Below are 26,314 nucleotides of genomic sequence, written 5' to 3' on the forward strand. Positions count from 1 at the left end.
GACATGATGCACCAGTGCCTAACATGGCTGATTGGGATTTTAGAGTATTTGTTATATGAGAGCAAAACTTAAAAATACCAGTGCATCTAATTCACTGCGTACCTCGCACCTAGCTTCATAAATGTGTGATTTGATTTGGCAGGAAGTACCAGAGAGCTCTTTGTGTCAAGCCCCACAAACAATGGTAGTTGCAAACCAAGAGTAGGAAAGAATAAGCCCTTCAACCAATTATCAACACATTATTCTTTATCTGGCTGTCAGGGACATTGTTGCTCAACTAAATATATATATATATAAATATATATATCTAGAAAGTGTGTGTGTATATATATATATAAACATATATATAGAAATATCTATATATTTATAGATATAGAAATATCTATAAATATACTACTTTCTAGATATATATATACTTTCTAGGTATATATCTATATATATCTACACATATCTATATATATGTATATGCGTATATATATATACGTACATATATACGTATATATACTATATATACATATATCTATATCTAGAAAGTAGAATATTTATATATATAAATATATATATTTAATCAGATAGACAGGCTGATCTCTGTAGTTGCAAGTTGTGTAGTTAGGAACTAAATAAACATTGTTTTCTCATTCTTATCTAGTTCCCCCAGCACTCAGACATCCTGCACACGCCTCAGCTGTGTCTTTGAAATTCATTCTTGCTGTAATGCATAACTAGCTTGGCATAGAAAGCTGAAGAATGTTTCCTTTCATACAGTAAAGCATTCATGAAATAATCTCTCCAGAGACGCTTGCTTTCATTGCTGCAGAATCAAAATTGATCTTTTCAAGACTAACAACCATGCAGAATATCGGAATATTTTAGACATACAACACACAGACTGACCATCCATAACCCCATCTTACCAGCTTAAGTTTGTACATGCACACTTAGTAACAGTGGCACTGCATAAGAATTAGTATAGGTAAGCATAACAATTTTTCTCTCAGATGTCAGCCAGACAAGTTTCTAGTAACAGTGATGTAAGAGTGATTATTAAATCTCTCTCAGAAAGAAAACTGAATGCTTTCAAGTTACAACAAAGTTCCTTTTGTGGGTATTGCTTCTACCAGCTTGCAAACACTGAGTCAGACCTTACTAAAAAGTTCGAAAAGGCAAACATAGGAAAAGCAACACACTTTTCAAAATCTTGACAAGGAACCACTGCAGCACTACACTAGAGAAACAAGTGCGGGCTTACTGCATGTATAGGAAAAGTGTTATTTTAATAACAGACACTGGCAACAATCCTTTCCAGGTGAAAGCCAATATACAAGGATTTTTTTAAAAAAACTGTAATTTTCAATGACTACTTTTTAGACCTGAGTTTCTCGAGGAGTGGCCCTCATTCTTCTCACTCCTTAATCACTTCATTTGTCAGTTTCATGCCCACAGGATACAAGAATTTCCAATAAATTTAACATTACACCTAGTGTATGGGTGTTCCATAAAGGAATTAAGTACTGCTCCATCAGACCTTTCCTGGCTGCAGCACTGCCCAAACCAGATATTTAAATGTATTTCCACAGAGAAACATCCAAGAAAATAGAGTAAGACATGTGCATACTGGGAAAACAGAATCCACTGCAAAGACAGCATTTAATACAAATATATGTGTGTGTGTGTGTATACTTTTCGTGATTAGCAAGAGGACAAAATCAGAGAGACTTCTAAAGAAAGCTATCTTACTAAACCTGATCATCACTGCTGAACTTTGTTTGGGGTCATCTATGTTTCTATCAGTGACTGACAGAGATTATTAAATCTAGCAGAAAAGCAATGCAAAGTTAATGTATTTACTGTACTTTAGCTATGACAAGTAACTAAGTTACTCATAAAACCACACACACAGTTGTGATATTTTAGATAAAATATCATTATGTATCATCACTCTGTTAATCAGCTCATCTTCTAGTAACTGCACAGATATTTCCAAATTTGCCATGTTCTCTCATATAGGATACAATCAGAACTTAATTAGATGAATTTCACTAAGAATTTTTGGATGGAGGCAAATGACATTATTTTCATAGCTAGTTCTGGAACTGTTAAATATTTCCAGCACTTGGACTGCATTAAAATAGTAAAGTAGTAAGGAAGTAAAGCAGTATAAAGGGTACCTCACTGCCAAAAAAAAATGCTTATGTTTCTTCAGTTCTGAGGTGCCAGTCCCACACTGTCCATGCTATATGCATGCTAGTTTCCTCCTACCACAGGAATTATCGTTTTTTTGTCCAAACAAACCCAACCACAATTCAGAAATCGCTTTCCTCATGATGCCACTTCAGAAGAATGGAAAGGAGTGCATCAGATTAGGATTCTTCTCTCTCCCATAAGACTGCAGGACATCCCAAGAGGCTCTACATCTGTACACGTGCTCCCACCACATAACTAACAATCAGTTCCCCTAGTATCATGCTAAAATATATATAACTGTACAAAGCTGTGAAGCAAATCTCTCATACTCTTAGTATAAAAAAAACTTTGAGAAAAAAATCTCAAAACTGAAGTTTTGAAACATCTGTTGATTGATGACATATTACAAAACACTTAGCAGTGATCCTTGATACGATAAATCCGCGTTCAGACATTTTTCAGGTCTAGTAAGGAATAGGCATCACGTTCAGATTCTCTCTGGCTATCTATAAGCAAAATAGCCCAGAACTGAGCTTTTATCAGCCTTGCTTGATGAAACTGAAGAAACTTAAAACAGACCTGAGAAAGCAAAAACTTAAACCAGGCCTAATCAAGATAACTAAACAAGGTCCAACTGTACCCACTGCAGATTTGCTTACCACCAATCCATAGACTGCTGAGATTTGAGGGTGGTTGGTATCCTCACTTCTTCTCCACAGGTACTGATTTCTAGAGGGAAGGGTACCAGCACTCAGTGGACGCATGACAGTTCCCAGCAACTGATCCTTAAAGTTATCTTTAATAACACTTTTGAAAATCTCATTTCTAATAGCATTCTTTGTGAGACTTGCTAAGATGAGTTAAGACTTATCTCTACTTCCGTTTGGGTAAAGAAATATTTTAAGAGATGTCTTAGCAAGACTACCAAAAGCAGAGATAAAAGGACCTACTTAAAGCAGAGGGGAAAAAAAAGAATAAAGATAGAGAATGTGTTGAAATCATTTTGAATTTTCTTAAAATACTTCTTTTGACAGCTCCAATAGCACTTCTAAGTTTTTACATTGTTTCTTTTCATAATCATTTCATTTTTGAAATAGGCTTCTTTCCTCCCTCTCCTGCCAACTGTTTCAGTTTTGCAACTATGTCAAAAAGCATCTGTCATTTCTCTTCTAAACTACTACAGACTCTGGAAAAGGAGTACTTTGCCTTTGTGGACTATCACTGCTGACAGTAGTGCTGGAAAAAGATTAGGCAAAGATTCATGCAAGCATGAAGGCAGAGATACACTTCTTTAAATTAATCTTCATTTGTTTTAACCTTTTCAAGATTCTTAAGAGCTTCTCAGCTTGCTCTTTGCAATTCTAATGAATCATTTTCCGGGCAACATAAAAACCTTCACAATTAATTCCCAATAAGCCGAGGCGAAGATCAAGAACTCTTCACTATGCTTTCAACTATCTTTCTCGTTAATTCCTTTCCCTGACCTCCCAGGTTTGATTCTATATATACCATAATAATGAAACTCTCCAGGATGAAATGCAGAGCGCTACTCTAACAGAATCTTCTAGAATCTCGAGTTCAGAGGAGATAGGCTTAAGCACATCAGGACACTTTGCTATCATTTTACTTATGTTTTAAAACTGCTGCTTACCTGAAAAGTGGGAAAAGAGGGGAAAAGAAAATATTGCACCTCATATAATCTCTGTATCTATATTTGCCTCTCTAATCTACTAGTTTAGAATTAAAATATAATGATCAGTTCCAAAACTGTGATCTGCAATCAAATTTTAGTTCCATGAATTTCATCACATCCATCTAGGTCAGATCCTGGACATACAAAGTATTGCTCCTAGGATGATGGTAATAATATAGGCGAGAACATAACTTTCACCAGAAATACTAGCCAAAAAACACATGGTGAGCATCTCATTTCTAGTACATTTGTTATTAGTCTACAATCTGATGATCGGTAAGGAAGTTAAACAGAATGCTGCACATTCAATTCAGAACTTGAGACAATAGTTTACAAGGTTCTGCAGATGAATTACTGCAGGATTTTTAAAGATGCTCACACAAAAACCAACTGAAAGTTAGCTTACTCATCTGAATAGGAAGAAATGTAATATTTCTGGCAGTGTCTATCTCTATTAGAAGCACAGTGCAACATCTGCATTTATTAGTAAAGATGATAAATGACCAAAACAATGAGCTATTACTCAGTATGTATATTGAAGTTATTTAACATCATCAGCTCCAGTGACTTATGTCTCATACTTTCCCTTAGTCTTTCCACATTTCTGCAATGGTCACTGGGGTTTTTTAATATCAGAACAATTCAAAGGACATAATATTTCCAAGTATGACTACGTACCAGCCTGGAGTGCAATTAGTTTTCCCCATACAAGAAATTCAGTAATAGACTCCATCACTTACAGAAAAGACTAAGCAATATGAGTGATAGCTGTCAACATAGGTATGAGAGGTATTTATAGCTATAATGACTGTTGAAGTTTATTTAAGTCATTCCATACAGCTGTTGTGTTACTAAAATCAATGTAGAGAGGATATACTGAGGATTGAGTCTGACAGTGAAATGCCTAACCTGTAAATAGAATTGTTCAGCATACAGAGAGATCCGGAAGATAGCAATAAGTCTGTGTCTTCTAGCTTTTTAAAGGATTTCAAGCTCTGACTAGGGAACATACACTAAGACTGGATCATGAATATGCCTTATATCTGATTCCTCCACGTTTTAACTTCAATTCAACCAGCATTTGCAGTAGCTGCTTTATTCTGAAACATTTTCTGACTTGACAGTTCTTGAATTGCACTTTTCCAAGCTAGATTTAGTATTGATTGTACTATAGTATTGATCTGAAGTACTTTCCTGGCAATATCTGTGAACTGCAACATTTCATATCTTCTAAACTCACTGCACATTCCTAGATCATCTCAAGATCAGGCAGGCCATCAGCAGCATGCTAATCAGACCTTTTGAATCCATAACAGCAATTCTTCTATGTCCCTTCTTCACTTCTGGGCCATATTCCAAACGCAAATTAAATAGATCTCTTTGGTACACTAACTCCACACTTTAGAAATACCATTTGCAGGAACTGCTCAGAGACCTTGGGTCCCAAAAATGAAAAGGAGAATCATCACTACGATTTCTCAGCCTCCAATTCTCCTTTCTTTGGAAGATAGTTAACAGTATTATATGACCATGTTTGTTAACTCTTCTATACTTTAGTTAATCCAGTTCTGAATTACTTGACTGCAAACAATATAATTTACAAATTCAGAAAATGTAATGCTTTGCCTTTATGGACTAGCTAAAATAAATAAATAAATAAAAATAAAATCTCCCATAGTACTTCCCTCCCACAAACCAGAGAGAACACTCATCCTTTTTCCATTAATAACCTATCCAATTACTGCTAATAGTCAATCCCAATATGACTGAATATAGGAAACTTGACTGAAGTGGCAATGAGACTTCCTAGACTCTTTAAGAAATGCTGGGAATATCAGAGTACTTGCTATGAAGGGGACACATTAGTCTAAATAACATGCTGATTAGCCTCTAAAGTACCTTTATTAACACAACAGTAGAAAGAAAACACATTTGGTGACATCAGCTTTCCTCAGCCAAAGGAGAGCCATTAGTCTGTTTTTCAACCAAGAAGTCCTCTTTACAAAGCTACTGCTGGAAAATTAGTTATTTCCCGATTTGATAAGTAAAAGGCAAAGGAGATTTTTCAACTATAACTTGACAATGTATATTTTACCTACAAAGAAAGTTTTAGTCCATAACAGCCATCTATAAAACCACAATTTCCCAAATGACATGAAGACAGATTTTAGAGCAGACCAACAGGCAATATGGTCTATACTGCTAAGGAACCAACTTTGGCCCTTACAAACCATGAAGATCTTATATTCCATATTAATATTTTAACAAAAGATAGGTGACAAAGAGAGGAAAATATTAGAGTCTTGTGAGGGACTAATTACTTTCTCGTAAGTCTTTAAGAAAAAGAATCGGTAATAACAGGTCAATATATCACAGACCATCAGACATCTTGGCTGGATCTGGAGCAGAAATGGGAATTATGAATTCAGGGTAGGAACATCAAGACTTGCTTAGGGCAGTGAATAACCCATTTTTTCCCTCTTTCTTCATGTCCTAAACCACTGTAATTTGTCACTGCATACACATTCAACTCATAAGTTTGATACTTAAGGCCCCATATAAAACATACATATCTAGCAGTACTGCATCTCCTGTACAAGGCACAGGAAAAAAAATAAAGCAAAACTGTGTGTATGAGCAGAATTGCTTATTTGTTTAAATCTAATGCAATAAATATATTTCTGTGAGCAAAATGAATGAGTAAATAGCTTCAGAATGAACAAATAGAAATGAGGTGTGGATGACAGATGATAGAAGGCCTTGCAGGAAGAAGTAGACACTGACTTAAATTGGTGCAGTGGCTGCCTAGGAAATATAACTACTGAATGACTAGACTAAGTTTTAGAGGAAAAATGAACACAAGTATCATTATGTAAATGCAAAGTACAGAATGCAATTTTATGTAGAATATTTGCTGAAGAAAGGGGGACTAAAAAGGGGAGTATATGTGTACTGGGGAGGTGACAATACAAAAAAAATAAATAAATAAAAAATCAAGGACTAAAGACCCAACCCATTTATATCACAAACTACTGAGTCAGTACACTGTCTTGGATTCTAGACAAGACTACAAAGTCATCTGTATGCAATATACTTGATTTCCATTATCTTGATTCTGCCCTGCACAGCACTGCTACATCTTCGTGATATCTTACACAAGCTAGAAGCCAAAGTGTGAATGGCACTTGAAAGTCAAGGGCCAGAAAATCCATGAATAGGGTACATTAATCCTCTCCTGTGTACTATATGTATCACATTTGATAGCATTCAATAAAGGACATATTCCCTATAATCACAGAATCATAAAATAACCCAAGCAGGAAGGGAAGCATAAGGATCAGAGTCTGTAACACAATGGAAAGCACTGCATTGGTAGCAGTTTAGCAAGGTCCCAAGCTGCATCAAGTAAGGATTTGTTCAAATTCCTCCATGAGGAAAAAGCACACACTGACATTCATCAACACTTGCTGAACATTTCTGGAAATCAGATAGTGGCTGTGAACTCAGTAAAGCAGTGGCTGGTAACAGTGTCAGTGGGTGACTTCAACTGGTGTAGATATTTATGAGCACAGCATGCAGGCTGTTGTTCAATGTTATCAAAAATGCATAGTTAATGGTAGTGACACTGTCAAAAAATACAGTTTTGTAGTTGAGAACTTGCTCTATCAAATAACATTGTGTCCTTTGTTATAGTTTCCACAGAAATAAATATGATGCACTACTTTCAGAGCAACCTACATATATGGAGCACATGCCAATAACAGGAAATCACTTTAAAGCTGTGAACTGTTCTGCCAGATTCTAAAGATTTTTAAGTTGTCTTTTATAACAAGTTTAGTTCATTGCTTCAGTGCTATCTTGCTGTTCATCTCCTGCCCCCTGGCAGTTCTCAATTAAGTTTGTTAGCATATTTATCTTCAGCCCTGTTAGCTGTTGAGAGTCAAGAAATTAGATCTATTCTCACCACTGCTACACAGAGTAAGAGACAGGAAAAAGAAAAACGTTTGAAAGCTCAAAATACTATGGGGCAAGGGTTTACTTGAGACAACTAACAAGAATTCAAACATAGAATTTTCTAACATATCTAAAGCACGAGATCAGAACTTTGTTTTCTATTGCCAACAGACATCTACATCTCTGTCTCTAGAATCTTCCCACATAAACAAACCCAAAGTCTCAATTCAGGTGAAAAATCATTAGTCCTTTCTCTTAGCAGCACGGACAAATAAGGTAAGGTATGGGCGTGTTTGTTATAGTCAGCACACGCTATCCCTGAACAAGCCATGTCCAAAAGTCATCCTGCTGTTCTTCAAGACTGTCTTTAAACTCTGCAACTAAATTTAACATTGTTAACAGAGTTCTCGCCATGTAGTGACCTAGTTACATTAATTATTCCAACAAATTTTGTTATACTGTTCTTAATTTCTTTATACACCAAACGCTTAAGAACATAAAGATGTAATGAAAATTTGAAAGGGAATGTTAGGGGGGGGTAGAGTAGTATGCCTCGAGAAAAGTCTGTTTCTTAATGATTAAACACAAAGTACCCAAGAGCATCAAAACAGCTCATTTTCCCTTAAAAAGAGAAAGAAGATATTTTCAAGACTGTTTGAAAAGGTGAAATATAAGTAAATTAATTGCTAGAAAGGTAGATGAGGGCCATGGTCAGTGAGCACGGCAGGAGTGGTTTGGGGCTGGACTTGGTAATGCTAGAGGTCTTTTCCAACCTTAATGATTCTATTGCTCTATCAGAAGAAGCAAAAATAAATAAATAAATAAATAAGAGAGCTCTGCATGGAACAAAATAATAATTCTAAATCCTGGGCAAGCCCAGGAAAACCCAGACACGTGGCAGGCCTGCAGCCTGTCCAGAGTCCATATTCACAGCCCAGAGCATAATGGCGACATTTTTGAAAAGTCAGATTATCTTAAGTAATGGATATTCTTGGCATGCAATATGTCAGGATTATTGCCCTAAAGAGTCTATATAAACACATGGTTAAAGAGGATATTGTTCTCAAAGGCAGAAAGCTCCTGACTGCAGGGACCTTATCTACTGGCAGAACTCCAGATTCAAAATTGTCTGGCATAAATACAGTAAGACTAGGTTTATGGAGTAGAGCTGACCACTTTTATTTGCCAGCAGTGATTCCTGATGAGTTCACGATATATTTCCAACATTTAGTCCGAAAAAATTCTGCAGCAAATTCTCTTGGGAAGAAAGAGGGGAGGCAAGAAAGAAGGAGACCAGAATTATTAATGCATGCAACACCACTGTATTATGAATAAAATCAGAAAAGTAGGTGCAATGAAGAAGGCAAATATAAGCAGAAAAAAATATTTCAATGTCAGAAAAAGTTGTTGCAACAAACACAGTATCTCTGTCAAAACAAGCTCACCTTTCTTGTAGATGAGTTTTGCATGTGGTTTGTTCTGTTGAATTAGTCACATTTATTTCAACTGCATTTAATGCTTTTTGAAATTTCTTGTCTTGTTATAGGCACTTTATCCTTTCTTTTTCCTAATAAATTAAGGTTTAACAGAAATGGAAAAAATAGTTTCTGTTTTATATGCAGAACAGATTGCTATAGCTAGACAAACTTCCATTTTCAAATAACTTACCTTATTTTTAAGATTACTCTGGGATAGGTTAGCTCTATCATAATATGAATAAAACATTCCTTCCAAAATGTGCCGACTGTAAAGAACAAGCTGCATTTTCACTTATAGACATACATACACACACAGATATGTGCATATCTGTGTGTATATATATATTTTTTTCTAAAATTATATATATATATTTTGTACATTCTTATATACGTATAAATATATGTATATACACATACAGGAGCTACTCCAAAAGTAATGCCTCCTATTTTATTATATTGTCACATGACATCAGAGTCAGATATCAGTGGTATGGCAGGAGAGATTGAACCTTCCCAACAATATCCTGTTACATTTTGTTGACAAGCAACATATGCTGTGCAACAGCAGTGGAGTAGTTTGACAACATGGCAAATCTGATGTGGAAGTAAGTATGAAGCAAAAGTGCAAAACTGAACTCGTCCATGAAGAAAAAATGGCACACACTGACATTCATTGACATTTGCTGAATGTTTATGGATACCAAACAGTAGATGTGAGTACAGTGAGGCAGTGGAAGTTTCATTTCACCAGTGGTGATAGTGACAGTAACCTTCAGCTGGTGCAGATTATTGCAAACATGGCACATGGATTCTTGTTCATTACTAGTAAAAATGCATAGCTAATAGTGGTGACTGCTGAATATATATATATATATATAATGTATATATATATATACACACACACACACAATTTCTTTGCTGAGAAATTGCTCCATCAAATAGCGTTATTGTATCTTCTCTTTGTATCTGTTGTAATTTCCATGGAAATAAATGGGAGGCATTACTTTCAGAGCAACCTACACATTATATATGTACTTATTATTTTTAATATAGACAATAAGTAACATACATTTGTGAATGGGGATTTTACAAATAGCTATAACATGAAAATCTAATATAACAACTACATAATGTAAAATCTTCATATTAAAACTATATTTATCAGGCAAAAGCATAAGAGAGCCATAAAAGACGAACACAAGCCCCAAAACACATTCTTTAAAATATTTCTCTGTTACCTCCTTCCACTTTAAGATATCTTAGTGCTAGTTTCTCGAGATGTGTTGCAACAACAGGAAACTTACTTAATTCAAGCTTCAATTGACTGATGACATTTGAATGTAAATATGTTTGACCTTCCTTACCTGATGCTGAGACAAGTTACATAGCATTTAACTCACAAATAGAAGGTCTATTGTTCAGGAGATAGAACATATTTTACTACTTATGTAGAATGCCAAGCTTTAATAAAATGGGGAAGAACATTAAAAAGATACTCAGAACTGTATAAATCTATTGATTTTTACAAGGGGAGGTAAAGATTCAAGAAAACAGGAGTGAAAAGGAAACATTCCCATCCAGTCCATGCACAACAGAAGCAAGTCTTATGACCACAACTACTGGCCATCTGTGGTTCTGGCGCACAAAGGCATCAAGCACAACCTTAGTTAACAAAAGGATTAAAAGTTTTTAAAGTCAGGTTTTAAAGTCATGGCTTCTCTGCTGACATGTACAGTTATCTTTAGACTTCTACAATGTACATGTAAATAGCTCTTACTGACAACCAAAGAAAACCCACTCAGACTTACCTAACCAACACTCTAAGATGGCTCAAAACAACACTTAAATGAAAGAAAGATAATTCTTTTTTCCTCTTTATTCACTCTCACATTAACACTGCTCTAACACTCCCTCTCTAATATGCTCTATCCTAACAAAATAGGGAAGATCATGTATTCAGACATCTCCAAAGAAGTAATCCCATTAATTTTCACACAAACAGTAAAAAAGGAATGCTCTGATCCTGTTAAAGGTCTGATCACATTCATTTGCCAGGAAAATTAGAAGGAAAAGCTATCATGAACAAAAATTGTGATCAAGTGTTTTTTCTTTTTTTTTTTTTTTTTTTTTTTTTGAGGCAGTATTTTCCCTCCTCTCTTCAACAATTTACTTTCTCTACATGTCTCTCAGATTAAATGATAATGTTATTCCATTCCTATATGTCCTCAAGCGGTCCATAATAATTCAAAGTACTGCGTTTCTGAAAAAAAGAAAGACTAAATAAATAAACAAGAAAAACAAGAATGCCCGATGTTTCCTTATTACCGTTTTTCCAAAGATGGTGTAGCACTTCAAAGAATTTTTCTTCTAACTAGGAATGTTAAAACATTTGGATTTGTTACAGAGCCCTCCTGACTATTATTCTTTGGACTTTTCGAAAAGTTAAAATTATTTGTCTTTTCTGAACAAAAAGCTTCTCAGGAATGAAACAACTACAATTACGGATGCTTTAGAAAAGACAACATGCACACTGTCTCACTACACTCTGAATAGAAGAATATCTGTGCGCATCTACATCTGACATCGAAGTCAGACATTTTTAGCTTATTCCATTATCTCAAAGTTAATTAGACAGCAATAGTAATGTTGTGTGTGTCTTCATAATATTAATTCAGGCTACAATTCACATGAATTTTGTGCTGGTGGTAAATAAAGCTAGGTCTTGAAAAAAGAGGAAGTGCTTTAGTTTTAAAACATTTAACTTCCTGAAATTGGTTCTGTACAATTAAAATAGCTTCTGGCTAGCTGTATTGATACAAATTTATAACACTATTAACTTACTGAAACTACTTCAGATGTAATCCAGCTTAACAAAAAAAGTCAGCTCAGAATGTAGAAATTAAATTTTCAAGTCAATTTAAAATGGGAGGAAAATAAGTAAGAATGGTAATGTTCCAAACAATCTCCACAGACTACCTGTGGAACAAAACAAAGTATGAATGGGAAGCAAGCAGTATAAAATAGACCTACTTAAAGGTAGATCATTTATGGTCCTTGATTGTTTCTCAAGTATAGAAATTTACTAAAAGTAATCCTTCTTCAGAGGAACTATCATTAGTCAGAAAATGAATGAAGTCACCTTACAGTAAAACAATTTCAATGAAGAGGCTTAAACCAATACTCTTCCAGCTGATCAATACATTGTTAATTTTCCTTCCACAGCAGTAAGGCCCCATATAAGAGAAAGAAATGTGCACCACCTACTACTATAATCCTAACGAGAAACAAAAATATGTTGGAATGTATCAGAAAGTCCCCTCTTATCCCAGAGTGCTTTATCATTTTGTTCAATCTCATTTTCCATGCAAATATTCATATTACAGCTGTGTTAATGCTTGGGATGATAAAAAATATTATTCAATGTAAAGCTCACTTAGCTCTTACTGGAAACATTCCCATAAGTCACAGAGCAAGAGAAAAGTTTTGCTATTCATTGTGGTACAGAGAATTCTTCTTTCCAGTCAAATTTCAGAGATAGTAGTATCAATAAAATGAAATCTTGTTTTACTAAAATGCATTTTTTACTTCAAAAGAATTGCCAGACTCTCTCCTGGGTGAGAAAGAAAAACTACATTCCTTAGAGGCAGAGTTCTGCAAAGGGAAGACTGGCAGCACACTGATATTCTCAACCAAAATAGATCTCTAGTGGATGTAATCCAGCCCCTGAAATATATACAAATATGAAGTTGCTAATAAGCATCTTGTAAGGAAAGTCTACAAGAGGTTAGATGGATAAAAGGACATCCTTCTGAATGGAGTTGGGAGACAAAGAGCAAATAATTTTTAGTCAGTTTAACACACTTTAAGCATCCCTGTGCAGGGTCATGCAAATGCCAGACTGAGGAGAATGAACAGCATGGAAACCTACACCAGGTATGAGAGTGCATTAGCCAGCATGCAGCTTGGTGCAATTCTACACTTGCTTCACTTAACAGTATTTGCAAGGGTTTGCCTATGTTCAACTGTTGAACAGAAATGTTTCACTTGCTTTTAATCTGGCCTGAGTTGACCATGTTTCCACATAACTTTTTTTAATAAGGCATTTGTTCTGGAAAAGTATGAGAAGCCTATAGAATTGGAAGCGTATCATCTACTAACCAGCAGTAAGAAGATCTGACATGCAGCAGTTTACAAGAGAACAGACATGAACATGTGGGGGTTCATCAGAGCGACATTTCAACAACAGCAAGAGATCCATGTTTGTTTCTTGCATACTTTTACCACTAATAAAAGTTTGGTCCATATTCAGAGGTTAATTTCAATGTAAGTAATTTTAAATATCCTTTTAAAAAGTTGTGATTTCCATCTAACTGGAAAATTACAATATTGAAAAATTAAACTACTTTTGAATGAAATAGTTGTCTGTTTCCATCCATTTTAGAGAAATAAAGTGCAATATAACAATATTCATTACTCAAGCTATATAAAACTTATTTCACCACAGGTGTATTCATGTTCATATCATACACAGTTGTTGTTCATCACCAAAAACATGACAGTGACTCAACATTTTGGGCTACAAATATATCCATAATCCAACAAAAGAGCACATTTGTCGTTATCCTTTAAAGGTACAAACTCTTCAAAGTCAGTATTAAATGTCATGAACTCAGAAGGACTTCAGTTCCAGTCCAGATCGGAGCTTTTTCCATAGTAATTGAAGCAAAACTTACCCTTTTCATAAAAAAATCAATTTCTTTCCAAAGCAAGAGTCAATTCAAAGTCTCTTACATAGCTAACATAAGCAGCTTTCCAAATCCTTTTCTGCAGAACCTCCAGCAAGTTCTCTTGGGATGAAAATCTCAGTATGATAATTAGCTAGGTTTCTACCCAAAAAAATCCACCAATCATAAAACTTCTGAATGGGTATGCAATGTAAATTAACTGAGGTACAGAGGACATCTCTACTTTCTCACTTGCTTTCTAATTTCAGTCTTTGCCTAGTTTGTTTTCTTCATAATATTGTATAAGATTTTGTAAAGATACACACCCTAGTAAAAAGCCTATCTTCTGTGATTTAAAGTAGGAACTGCTGTTATGGCTAATACACCTCCAGTGCCCCCAGATTAAAAACCTTCTGTCAACACATTTAAACAGAGCAGAAAGACAGCAGAAATAGCATGAGGAGATATATGAATGCCTGATACTAATAAAATGCATTAATATTCTCTAAACAGCTTACAAATACAAAATATTAAGATAGAAAATGCAGTGAAGATCTGGAAACAAGAGAAAAGATGCCCTTCTTTCATTTCTGAAGATGAAATGAAATATTCCCTTGAAGCGTGTTTAGAGTCTGCTAGGCAATCATATATAGATCACATAAAATAACAAGGGATTTTGTGAAGCTGGGAATGAAAATTCTGTGAGGAAAGCTACCCCTAATATCAGTGATATCTTTAGAAGCAACTACAGAATTTATACTTCCCTGGTTCAGAACTACTCTCCAAACCCTTGCAGATGTGATGTTTACTGTGTCTGATATAATTACAAGGACAAGTAGAATAAACCCAATTACAGGCTAAAACTAACATTACCTTCCAGTTGAAACAGTCTTTTGTTTACCAGCAGCCTCATGTCCAAGGGCACAAAGAAATATGCTATATTGCTTCCAGAAAAACATCTCCCACCACAATGAAACTCACAAAAGAAATTCAAGAACCAAAGATTCACGTGTTCAACCACCTTCTGTCTCTGAGCCCTTTCCTCATTTTCTATCAAATAGATTACTCAATATAAACGACTGGAAGTGATCTGCCGCCAAGCATGTGAAGTGTTTGACAACACTGACACCAAGTGACAGAATTCAGAAAAATATAAAACAACACGCACAGAAATTATGGGGCACTTCACCAGACTGATCTGAGACTGGCAAAGTTGTGTTTGTTTGTTTTTTTTAAAACGAGAACACAAAAAAGAAGACCTAACATGAGAGTTGGCAATTTCACAGATTTCATATACAGCTTACAGAAAGCTTGTTCAAAGTTAAATACATTTAATCATGTAAATACATTTAATCAAGTACATAAATATATGTTAACAGTTTAATCTCAAGCTCACAAGCATGAGCGAAATACTGTATACACTTCCAAGTTTTACACAATCTAGCCTTGTTTGTATGCACAGCAAGTATTTGCTTCCATTAACTTTTGTGGATTCATGTTCATTTTTCAAGTAAAAACAAAATTTGAACTGTACATTTATACCCTTTAATTTAAAAGTTTGGTATGTTAATGCAATGTTTAATAGTCTCTAAGTCTTACGTGCTTGCTTTACCATTCTGTACGATAAACACATCTGTACAGAAATAAAATGCCTTCCAACATCACAAGCATATACAATGGCCACCTTTCCTGTTGACTCACACAGTCACTTTACATGAAGCACAAAACCCTATTGATAGAACAGTAACTTTATCAAATTTTCTTCTTTTCCCATACACTATGTATATGCCAAGTATTCCACACTTTACCATCTTGTTTCCGCATGCTTACCTGCTGCCGTTTGTATGCCAAATAATCAAGGTTTTCCAGATCCTTTTGAAACTTCTGGTAGGTATTTTGTAGATCAGATTTACTGGATACATTTCTTAATGTTTCAAAAGTTCTTTGAAACTGTGATGGTAAGAAAGAAACACTGTCACTCACACCGCTCATGATTTGGCTTTTGTCTGTTTCCTGCATAAGCATTTTAGTCTACTTACTAATGTTGTAGAGCTCTGTCTTCTTAAAGCATACCATATTCTAGACATGAACACAATCCTACAATCTTGAAATCAATTCCACAATTCAAAATAGAGTATATAACACCCAATTTAAATAAATTATATCCACTGTTTCATTTCACAGACTTACAAAAAACATTCGTGATCAACCAGACCTATCACTACAGATTAGTTATTTTCCCATGTCATGGCATTAATGGAACACGTTCACATGGTTTTCTTTCTTGCTTTTTTCTTCTCTGTAAGGTGGAGTGATACAAAGATATTCAAGTAACAGATATTCAAAAGGATATCTATAAGGAAAGACTCACCAATATGGATGCCTTCACTGGGAAATGCTGAGGCAACCACCACCAGGAAGCAGTCTCCAAGAGATGCTGCCTTAGTGGTGGTCAGCCCTTAAATGAGGTCCAGAGGAGGTGGAGTCAAGCTCCACTCCTTCCGGGAGCACAGCTAAATCACTCTCACCTGTGCTTCCACAGCTGACCCAACACTTGCCTCAGCTGATTAATGAGAGGTTCAGGCTGTGATTACCAAATTCCCATACATTTCTCCAAGTAACAAAAGCATATGCAAAACTTCATACAGGTAGTGAAATCACCATTCGAACAAGCATATCAGTAGGATACTCTTTATCAGTCTACTTTGCATAATCTGAAATGCTAAAGTCTGACCTTGGGCAAAGTGTTCAGATGCTGCACAAAAGCTGTCACAAGATTATACTTTGTTACAAATCTCACTTTTAAAAATAGTACTTCTTTCACCTACGGATTATTAAAAGCGTTACTGGTATTTTTCACAAAGAGGAACAATACTGATTCAGCTGTAGGAATAGCAAAAGAAAGACTAATCTTTCTGTTAAAGGAGAATGGGAGATGTCATAGCACAGAAACATCTGCAGGGCCTGACAGATGGTGCCTCTCAACCTTCTGGTCATCACAACCGATCCTGAACCTAACATCTGGCCTGACTGCTGGATGAACTTTATGGACATAGCACATGGATTAGTGCTTGTGAGCAGAGATGGTCACAGTAAGAGTAACCATACTGCTTGGTTTTGTTTTTAATGAAATCATCTACCTGTCCTTAAGGATCTGACATGAATGTTTACTATACCACTGATATGAAATTACAGAGGTATGTTGTACACGATTTCCTCACCTCACAAAATAGTAGCAAGACAGATACACATAGGGAAGAATACAACAAAGAGAAACAAATTAAAAATTTAATTTTCTAAGGTTTGAGAAATCCTTTTTTCTCGAAGATCTATGCTTTGGAATACATTCTTACTTTCCCATGTATCACATTTTTATGATATGGTTCCTGAGTCCTAAGTGAGATCAGTACTTAACAGCCCCATAATCAAAATATGAATTGATATATTGCATAATAGAATAAACACCAAACATCCTCAACTATGTTTCTTTCAGTAAGTGGAAGAAAACATAAACAAGTGAAACATCTTAGTTCCTACCTGATTCTGTTTTTGACACATACAAGTGATTTGTCAAGCAGTCCAGGAGCTAATACATGAAGCTCCAGAAAAAAATCAAATACATTTTGTACTTCTCCAGTTGGTTATGAAATAATTCTCAAATGAGGAAGTCACCCTCCCACTGCTCTGTTACTATTACCAAGATCTAGAACATGAGACTGAAGTCACTCAGTTCAGCAGTTTGAGAATTTAAGATGTACATTTTTAACAAAGGTTGAGTATCTGGTTTTGCTGGAGGTTCATTACTACCTTCAGGAAAACTTCTCTGGCTATTGCTGTTTCTCCATCTATAAATATTCTTCAACACGCAAGCATGTAACAGCTGTAAAGCTGTAAGTAGTTTACAACTATTCTGCTATGACAGTAATTAGTCACAGAACTCAATCTATAAACACTTTCCTACACTGATTCAGACAGAAAGAGATACATATTTTCTATGTCTGTCCAAAAGACTTGGTTTACTACAGTTCCAAGTGCTGTATATGAATTACATACTGTAAGTTTGAATGTGGCACTACTGTCCAGGAAATGAGGAAGAAGACAAAAAGAAACTGACTGATTTCCAGCCACTTCAGATGCAAACCAAGCATCTGAATAATAACTACAGCACACACTTCTCTATACCTTATCACTATCATCACTGAAATGAAAAAAGAAATGCAGAAGAGAAAAAAATACATGAAACTCCAATCACTTTCAACCCCCCTTTAAATGCTGAAAGCAGCTTTAGCAGATAGTACTGCCCTGGATGTAGACTGCTCCGCAGTGTGATTTGTTCTGTGGGCATGTAATGAAGCTTCAGTTGTGAATGCTGTTCAGCAACCACTTCTAGGACCACAAACAGCTGCAGCACACTTCTACTGGCAATTTGCAACTGGCAGACACATCCTAGAATCTCCAGACAAGTCACTAATTCATATTTTCCACATGCTGCATTCTTTATTTCAGTATTACTGCTCTCAAAACTGATAAGTAGGATAATGCAGTATTTACATCCATTCATAACTTATTTTACTATACCTCATTTGGCACGACCAGAGGTTAACTAGACTTGCCAGTTGCAGTTAGGTTTGCTACCAAAAAATATCTAGAAGATATGTTATTTTCTTATGTCAAACCCAGAGTATACTACACTGAATTCTCTAACAGTGTGACTGAGAACATAAATGCTAAGACAAAACTGACAGACTTCATGATTTTCTGGTCAACTTCCAAGTATCTTGCATGATTCTTTTTTGGCCCAACACTGCTCCAGATATGCTCTGAAAGCCTTGAAGTTAGTATGATTTCTTCCATTGATTCATACTCCAAAAGGTCACCCTGAAAACTAGAAGCAATTTAATTACATCATTAAATCAAATGTCTAATTGTAAGGATAAAATGGGAAGTTCCACCTGAACATGAGACAAAACTTTATTTTGAGGGTGACAGAGCACATGAGCTAGCTGCCCAGAGAGCTTGTGGAATCTCCTTCTCTAGAGATATTCAAAACCCACCAGCATTATAGTCTAGGGAATCTGCCTTAGCAGGGAGTTGGATAAAAAGATCTCCAGAGGTTCCTTCCAACTCCCATGATTCTATGATCCCATGAAATCAGGCAATTATTTCAAAGTGAGGATGCTGAGGCATAAACAGAGCACTTGCTTAATGTTTCAGTGGGAAATCATACTAAAATTTTTACATTTAATATCTAATATATTTGACCCTCAAATTAATTTCTCCAATTCACTGAAAACTTCAAAGTCTCTGTCTGTTATAGCTTATCTCTAAGGTTTTTCTGTAAAGGGTTAATTTTGTGGTTTAGTATCGCTACCTTGTTTAGCTGTTGCAAGCAAACTGATTTACAATACAAGTATTTGCAGAACCATTGGTATTAAAAGCATCTGTTTCCTGATTCTTAAGATCTAGCTTTATAATTATTTATTATTTGATAGCAATTCTTTGCAACTGCACTTATCTTTTCTGGAATCTCAGACTTCTGTTCTAGACAACTTTGAGCTTGTTTGTCTTGGCCTTCTGCTCCTACGTTACTCATTCTCACTTTAAATCCTTGGTTCAGATTTAGGGCCAGTGCTGCAAATGCCAGTTTGTTATTTTAAAAAATAAAATAAAATAAAAAATTTAAAAAAATAAAATAAAAAAAAAGAAGGCTCTCTTCTGGTTTGTCTGGAGCCATAAAAGTCAAACAACATTTGCCATTCAAAATATTAACTTATCATTTTCCATTGTGCAGGACAGCAAAACAGCACTAAACTATTCATTCATGAAATCTTTGTTTTCATATGGATGAATTAAGGAAGAAAAAAAATTAATTTCTATTCTGACATAAGCAGCTCATTAAAAAAAAAAAGAAAAAAAAAAGAAAACAAAAACTTATTTTAATACATACTTTACATTAAGAGACTAAATTACAATAAACAATAAACATACTCTGGATCAGGATAATCTGTGTATGCCTAAGATACTGTTGATCAGCTAAACTGTTCTACCTTATACTTACTTCATTATACTACACAACCCAGAAATAATCTGCCAAAAGAAACAGAATTTCCAAGGTTATTTTACTGATGTACAACTTGCCCTCCAATATTAGCACTTATAAATGGAAATCTCATTGTCATTTCCATATTATTCTCTTATGAAGCACTGCACTTCAGTGTGTTGATGAAGAACAAAAACAGAACAACTACTCAAAAGAAAACAATTTTGAAATGCTCTCTTTTCCTTATTGGTTTGAAGACAGTCTACGACAATGGAGTTCTAGGCCCTGTCTGGAGCATGCAGGAATTGACATAGTCCAAATAAATAATTATATGCAAGCAAACACTTAGTAATATCCTTCCTTAATTTTCTTCAAATTCTTTTCAAACCGCTTCACTGACAGTTATAATATTGATTTTTTTTTTCCCACTTAGCTGTACTTCTAGCAATTCTTCACATTCCATGTTAACCTATGAGGAAATTAACTGACAGCCTTACAATTATGTTTTTTATGAAAAAAAAATACATATATACAAATATATTACTATATATGATATATATATTTATATAAATAAGCAACCCAGAAATGTTCTTCCTCATTTAAAGCAAGCCCTATACATTCAAAATAAGCTTTATTGCTGAGTCCAGATAAATTCATTTTCATCATTATTTTCTCCTAGTTTGTGAAACTGAAAGGTCATTGCAGATACTGTCTCCATCTCAGAGAAACCCAGATACCATTGTTGTCTAAGGCAGCTTTTCCCAGATTTAGGAATCATATAGTTAACTCTTAATTCACCACAAAAAAAGAAGTTGATATCCTTCTTTTCCCAGGCCATGGAAAAGAATTCCAAGAGCACAACCTACTCCTTCCTGTTACTTTATCTTCTTTTGTTAAGGTGTGGTATATGGGTACAATTCCCTATTGTTTTAATTATTCAAGACTCTTAGAAAGGTGGAGGCTGAGCAGCAAGGAGGAAGGCTGCTGTGTATTTACTTGCCCTGTTACCTCTAAAGGTGAGGGTTTGCCTCTAATACTGTACATGGAATCAAGCAGACACTCTGGAAGAAAGGAAAATGATCCTCTCTCAAACCTAACAGGCATGCTTTGTTCATGGACACCCTTCTAGGACATTGGGTAGGACAGAAAACAGTGAAGAAAAGCAGATAAGCTGCCTGCAGCTGAAGCAAAGCTATGAAACTTCTAAGCATGAACTCCTAAGGTAGCTGACCTGTACCTACATCTAAGATGGGACAACAAAGATGTTTCAGTACACTTAAGGATGAGTCTGAAGAGCCTATTGCGGACCAGGAAGCTCTGGAGAGGAGAAGGAGAAACATTACAGTATTCCATTTTGTTTTCTTATGTTCAGGTAAAACAGATTCGGGAGCCTTCAGACTTTGTCATTCCAAAGTAATTCTGGAGTGGTTCCACCTGAAGCTGGACACTTAGAGTCCCTTCATAGCCATGCTTCTGACTTACAACAAAAAGATGATCTTTTTTCAGCAATTCCCATACTAAGACTAAAACCAGGGATGTTACATAAACAGCATCGTAGCCACTGAGGAGACTGTTCCCTAGCAACAGTTTGCTAGAGTCATTAAGTGTTGCTGTTTCAAGGGAAGCCCTAGGGGTTGGAAAACTATGAGTCATTAGGGGGTCACAAAGCAGCACGGTAAAGATAACAAGAACAGAAGGGGCATCCAGGTTCCTTTTGCACGCAAGAGAATGTTCACTTAGAGAAATGAAGCTCTTCTTAAAATAATTCTTAGGGGCTGCTTTTTCTTTGTCACTTACTGAACGTTACAGATTGCCATAGAATTTGTGGAGTGTCATGACAAACACTGTAACTCTAATTACAAGTAACTGAGTTCATGTGTCATATACTGGTCTCAGTAAGAACCCATTTCTGGTGGCTGATGAGAAAAACATGAGTATGAGAACCACAGAAGCCAAATCCAATCTCAGACACTCCTGTTAACTTTTTAACATCTCTTGTTTACACAGGCTTCTATTACTGTGGTAATTATTCACACTCACCAAAGAAAAGGTGAGAAGACTGTGACTATTTTCTTTTTTTTTTCTTTTTAAATGTTGCATGGTACCACAACACAAAGCAGTCAGAAAGTGATGTGGCAAGCAAGTCAAATTCTGTATTAAGGAGAGTTAAACAAGTAAAGCCAAATCCCAAAACCTGACGCACATATAAGCCTAAAATAACTTACCCTTCTTCTGTGTTACCATACCATCCCTCTCTTGCTAAAACATTTTTAATGCTTCCACTGTAAGAAAGGGAAGAATATGAAGCACTACACCCACAGTGCCCAAGCTCTCAAGTTGCTTCTTATTTGTAGTCATTCTCAATTCTTTTTTTCCTGACAGTAGTTAAATAACTCCAAGCAAACTCCTTATGAAAATCCCACTGTCTGAGATGCTTGTGAAAAGTATGAGGACTTAAAAAGTAAACCTAGAAGCATGACAAAAAGGGGGAAAAAGCAGACAAAACATGCTGGTTCAGCACAATCTGGAATAGAAAAACAGACTGCCAACACATTTTAAATGAAATGCTCAGAACTTGTTACTGTTTTGCTGTTCTCCCTTGATCAATAAATTCAAGCAGTTCTATTAGTCTGTTAATTCACTTAACTAAATAATATTGAGCACCACTAGGCATAATGAATGCAGCTCTGAATCAAATAATGTGACACATGAGATGGCTCTTGGTCTGTTTTTCACAACACAGTTTTGGTTAGAGAAGTCAAGCAGTAAACTAAGCATGGAAAAATCAGATATCAAGAACTGCTAGAAAAAAAAATCTCTTCTGAAAGAGTGGTCAGGCACTGGAAGAGTCTTCCTAGGGAAGCAGCTGAGTCACCGTCCTGGGAGGGTTTCAAGAAATGCTTAGATGTTGTGCTAAGGGACAATGGTTTAGTGGGGAAATACTGATGGTAGGTAGATGGTTGGACTAGATGATCTTGGAGGTCTTTCCCAACTTGGGCTATTCTATGATATAAATTCTTGCCTATTAAAAAAAAAAATAACTTGTTTAAAGATGAAACTGTTTTCATTAGTGTGATATATTTGATTTTCTCAGTCAACTCTAAGTAAAATGAGCCTTAGCACTGCACTATTGTACTTTTATAAGGCTGTGAATTCCACTACAAATGACTAGAAATACAGCCTGATGGAATATGATCAGTCAGATAGCTTTGTACTGGCTCTAATATGCAATAGTTTTGGGTGGTGAAGATACTATAAGTCTATGTGAGGAACCAAAAGTATCTCCACCTTACTGGTGAAACTACTTAAAAAAAATCTCATGTTCAAAATGGCCCTTTTCAGTGGTGCCCAGTGGGCAATATGTTCAATCTAAACATCAGGAAGCCCTTCAGCATTGCATGGGTGATGGAGCACAGGCACAAGTTGCCCAGATAGGTAGCAGAATCACCTCCTTGAAGATCTTCAAAAAAACATCTGAATCTTGTCCTGGAAACCTGCTCTAGGTTTTGCTGCTTGAGCAGTGGGGTAGGACCAGATGGACCCAGAAATCCCTTCCAACCTCAACCATCCCATATTTCCGTATGGAAAGCACAATGCTCTTACAGACTACAAACTGGAAGAAGTACACATGGTTCAACCTTTTTCTCAGGTACGTGTCGAATGGCAGACATGACAGACGACAGACAACACTAAAAGAGACTGTATATGACAGCTAATCAAACTGTCACTGTCTCCTTCATATTCTTGTACAAAGACTGCAGAGAAAATTAAAGTGAAAAAACCCAGAGAGTGCATTTTCCCAGTAGAAGTAAGCATGGTATTAAATGCTTTGAATGACTGTGAGCTAATTCATCTAATTTACTGAATGAACAAGAATAAATTCAGCAATCGCTGCTAAATGAGATTAAAAATAACATAAACAGAAAAATCCCCATGAAATACTTTGTACTGCATGAGATTTAATTAATATGCTAACTAAATATTAATGTGATTAAATATTAACATGATTAAATACTAATTGAATGATTAATATTAAAGTACTGATAGTGTTATTATTAATAACATATTAATATCAGTAATTAATTAATTACCGATTTTATTACTGTAATTACTGATTAGTAATTACTAATACTCAGTAATTAATATCTTATATTAATAACTAATAACTGATATTAATCAGTAATTAATATCAGATAGTGGGCTACCTTCTTTCATTTTATGAATAGAAACAGAAATTATATTTTGTTAGTCTAATCCAAAATAATTTTTAAAAAATACTTTTTTTTTTCCTCAATTTTAAAAATTAACTTTGTTTCTATCACAAACTTTTGTGATTTTATGACAATTACAGAGCACAGAGGTATGGAAAAAGAAACAATGAAATATCACACTTCTCAAATGATTAATAACTGTGTAACATTTTTGTTCACATCTTTGTGAAGAATAAAATGGAAGGACTATTAAAATGTTATTAAAAGCTACAAAGCTTTTAATAAGACCTCTTGGGATCCCTTCCAACCCCTACAATTCTGGGATTCTGTGAAGTGCACAGCAAAGATAAGTCATTGAATTCCTCCAAGCAAAAAAAGTTGCACCCACTGACATCCATCAATGCTTGCTGAAAACTTATGGAGACCAAACAGTGGATATGAGCACTGTGTGGTGATGGGTAGTTTGTTGGTTTGTTTCAGCAGTGGCCATAGCAATGTGAAAGACAAATCAAATTCTGGACAGCCATGCAGACCCTTTTTTTATTAAATAAATAAATAAATTTAAAAAAAAAAAAAAACAAAAAAAAAAAAAAAAAAAAAAAAAAAAAAAACCACGAGCGCAGGATGAAAATGCACATCTGGTGATGGTGACTATGTTCAGAAATTGTGTTTTGTACTTCCAAAACAAATCCATCCCCAGAAAGAAAAATTGAGTGGCTTTCAAATAATATTTTCTACTGTGCAATTTTTAAAGACATGCCAACGTTAGAACTTTCTAGCCTTTTCCATTTGCAATCCGTGAATAAATAGCCAGAGCACTATCAGAGGCCTTTCTAACACATCGCCCCCCCTCTCCTTGTAGCTTCTGTCTCTTACATTGACTTGAATACAAAGAGAGATCTTGACCTACTTGGTTCCTTCTGTCCCTAAATATCAACATAAAATTCCACCTTCAGATTCTCTAGAGATCAATTGTCCTGCCACAAAAATCAAGAAGGTTTCATACATAAATAGGAGACAAAAGAAAAGGAACTAAAAATATGATTTTATGGATAACTATCTGTTTTCCAGATCTGATCTGCTAAGTTAGATGTAGGGCATTGTTTTTTACGGGGGGGTGGGACTGTTTTTTTTTTTTTTTAATTATTTCCTGCAAATCAATGCTTTCACTAGTTGCCAAGGTACATAACAGCAGAGAATTCACAGGGGGAAAAAAAAAAAAAAAAAAAAAAAAAAGCAAAACAAAACAGAACAAAATCAAAAAAACCCACCACACTTTTTTGGCCAAAGGGAGTCTGAGTTAAGTCAAATTGTACTTACCACAGTTAAATGTTCCAGTAAGTATGCCACATCAACCATATCTGCCAGAATAAGAAGTCGTGTGACAGCTGTAAGAAGAGATCGTGCTGTTTGGACAACTGCCTGCCTCTTAGGCAAATAGCAGGGATCACTGGTAAAGGCCTCTGCTGATATCTTTAAAGCTTGACCTGTAAAATGGAGACAAATTCATTCAGGCTATATTGCAACACTCGAGAATAAACAGTTAAAATCTGGTCAGTTATCTGGCAAGTCACAGGTATTGCCCAAAAATCTATTGTGTTTTTGTTGCCCTAATACTTTGGAATGGAGATCTATTACTGTAGAAGATGCAGAATATTCTGTGTTTTGAGTGCTGTTTCTTTTTCCATTTTGAATCATTTAACTCTTAAAACAGTTCCTTTGGCAATCACATAATTATTCTTAACTGCACACAAGAAAACCAAAGGCTCTAAACGTTTCTAGTCACTGCTTTTTATATTATTTTGCACTTACTGTTAAGTAATTTACGGACACAAAAGAGAATCAAATATTGCTCTTCTCATTATGAATAAAAGTGAATAGAATGAAAATCTCATACACTCACATATCTAACATAAATATCTAAAAATCTATGTAAATAAGCTAGCAACTGTACCAATAAATAATAAATACAGCTTTCCAGAATTAAATTTTGAAATCTAGATTTAACTGGGCATTGTATTCCTCTCAGC

At 35.3% G+C, this 26,314-nt stretch overlaps 1 protein-coding gene across 2 annotated transcripts in view; it reads right to left on the reverse strand.

Moving 5' to 3' along the window:
* Positions 1 to 26,314, reverse strand: part of CTNNA3 (catenin alpha 3) — a 384,435-nt gene that overhangs the window by 341,438 nt on the left and 16,683 nt on the right. For both annotated transcript variants that reach the window (XM_072339610.1, XM_072339609.1), the window contains exons 4-5: positions 25,605 to 25,771; positions 15,864 to 15,983 (exon numbers count right to left, since the gene is read on the reverse strand). In XM_072339610.1, the coding sequence (XP_072195711.1) occupies positions 15,864 to 15,983; positions 25,605 to 25,771 (287 nt within the window). The remainder of the gene's footprint in view (positions 1 to 15,863; positions 15,984 to 25,604; positions 25,772 to 26,314) is intronic.

Source organism: Excalfactoria chinensis, chromosome 6, assembly GCF_039878825.1.
Source record: "Excalfactoria chinensis isolate bCotChi1 chromosome 6, bCotChi1.hap2, whole genome shotgun sequence".
In the NCBI taxonomy this organism is placed as follows: domain Eukaryota; kingdom Metazoa; phylum Chordata; class Aves; order Galliformes; family Phasianidae; genus Excalfactoria; species Excalfactoria chinensis.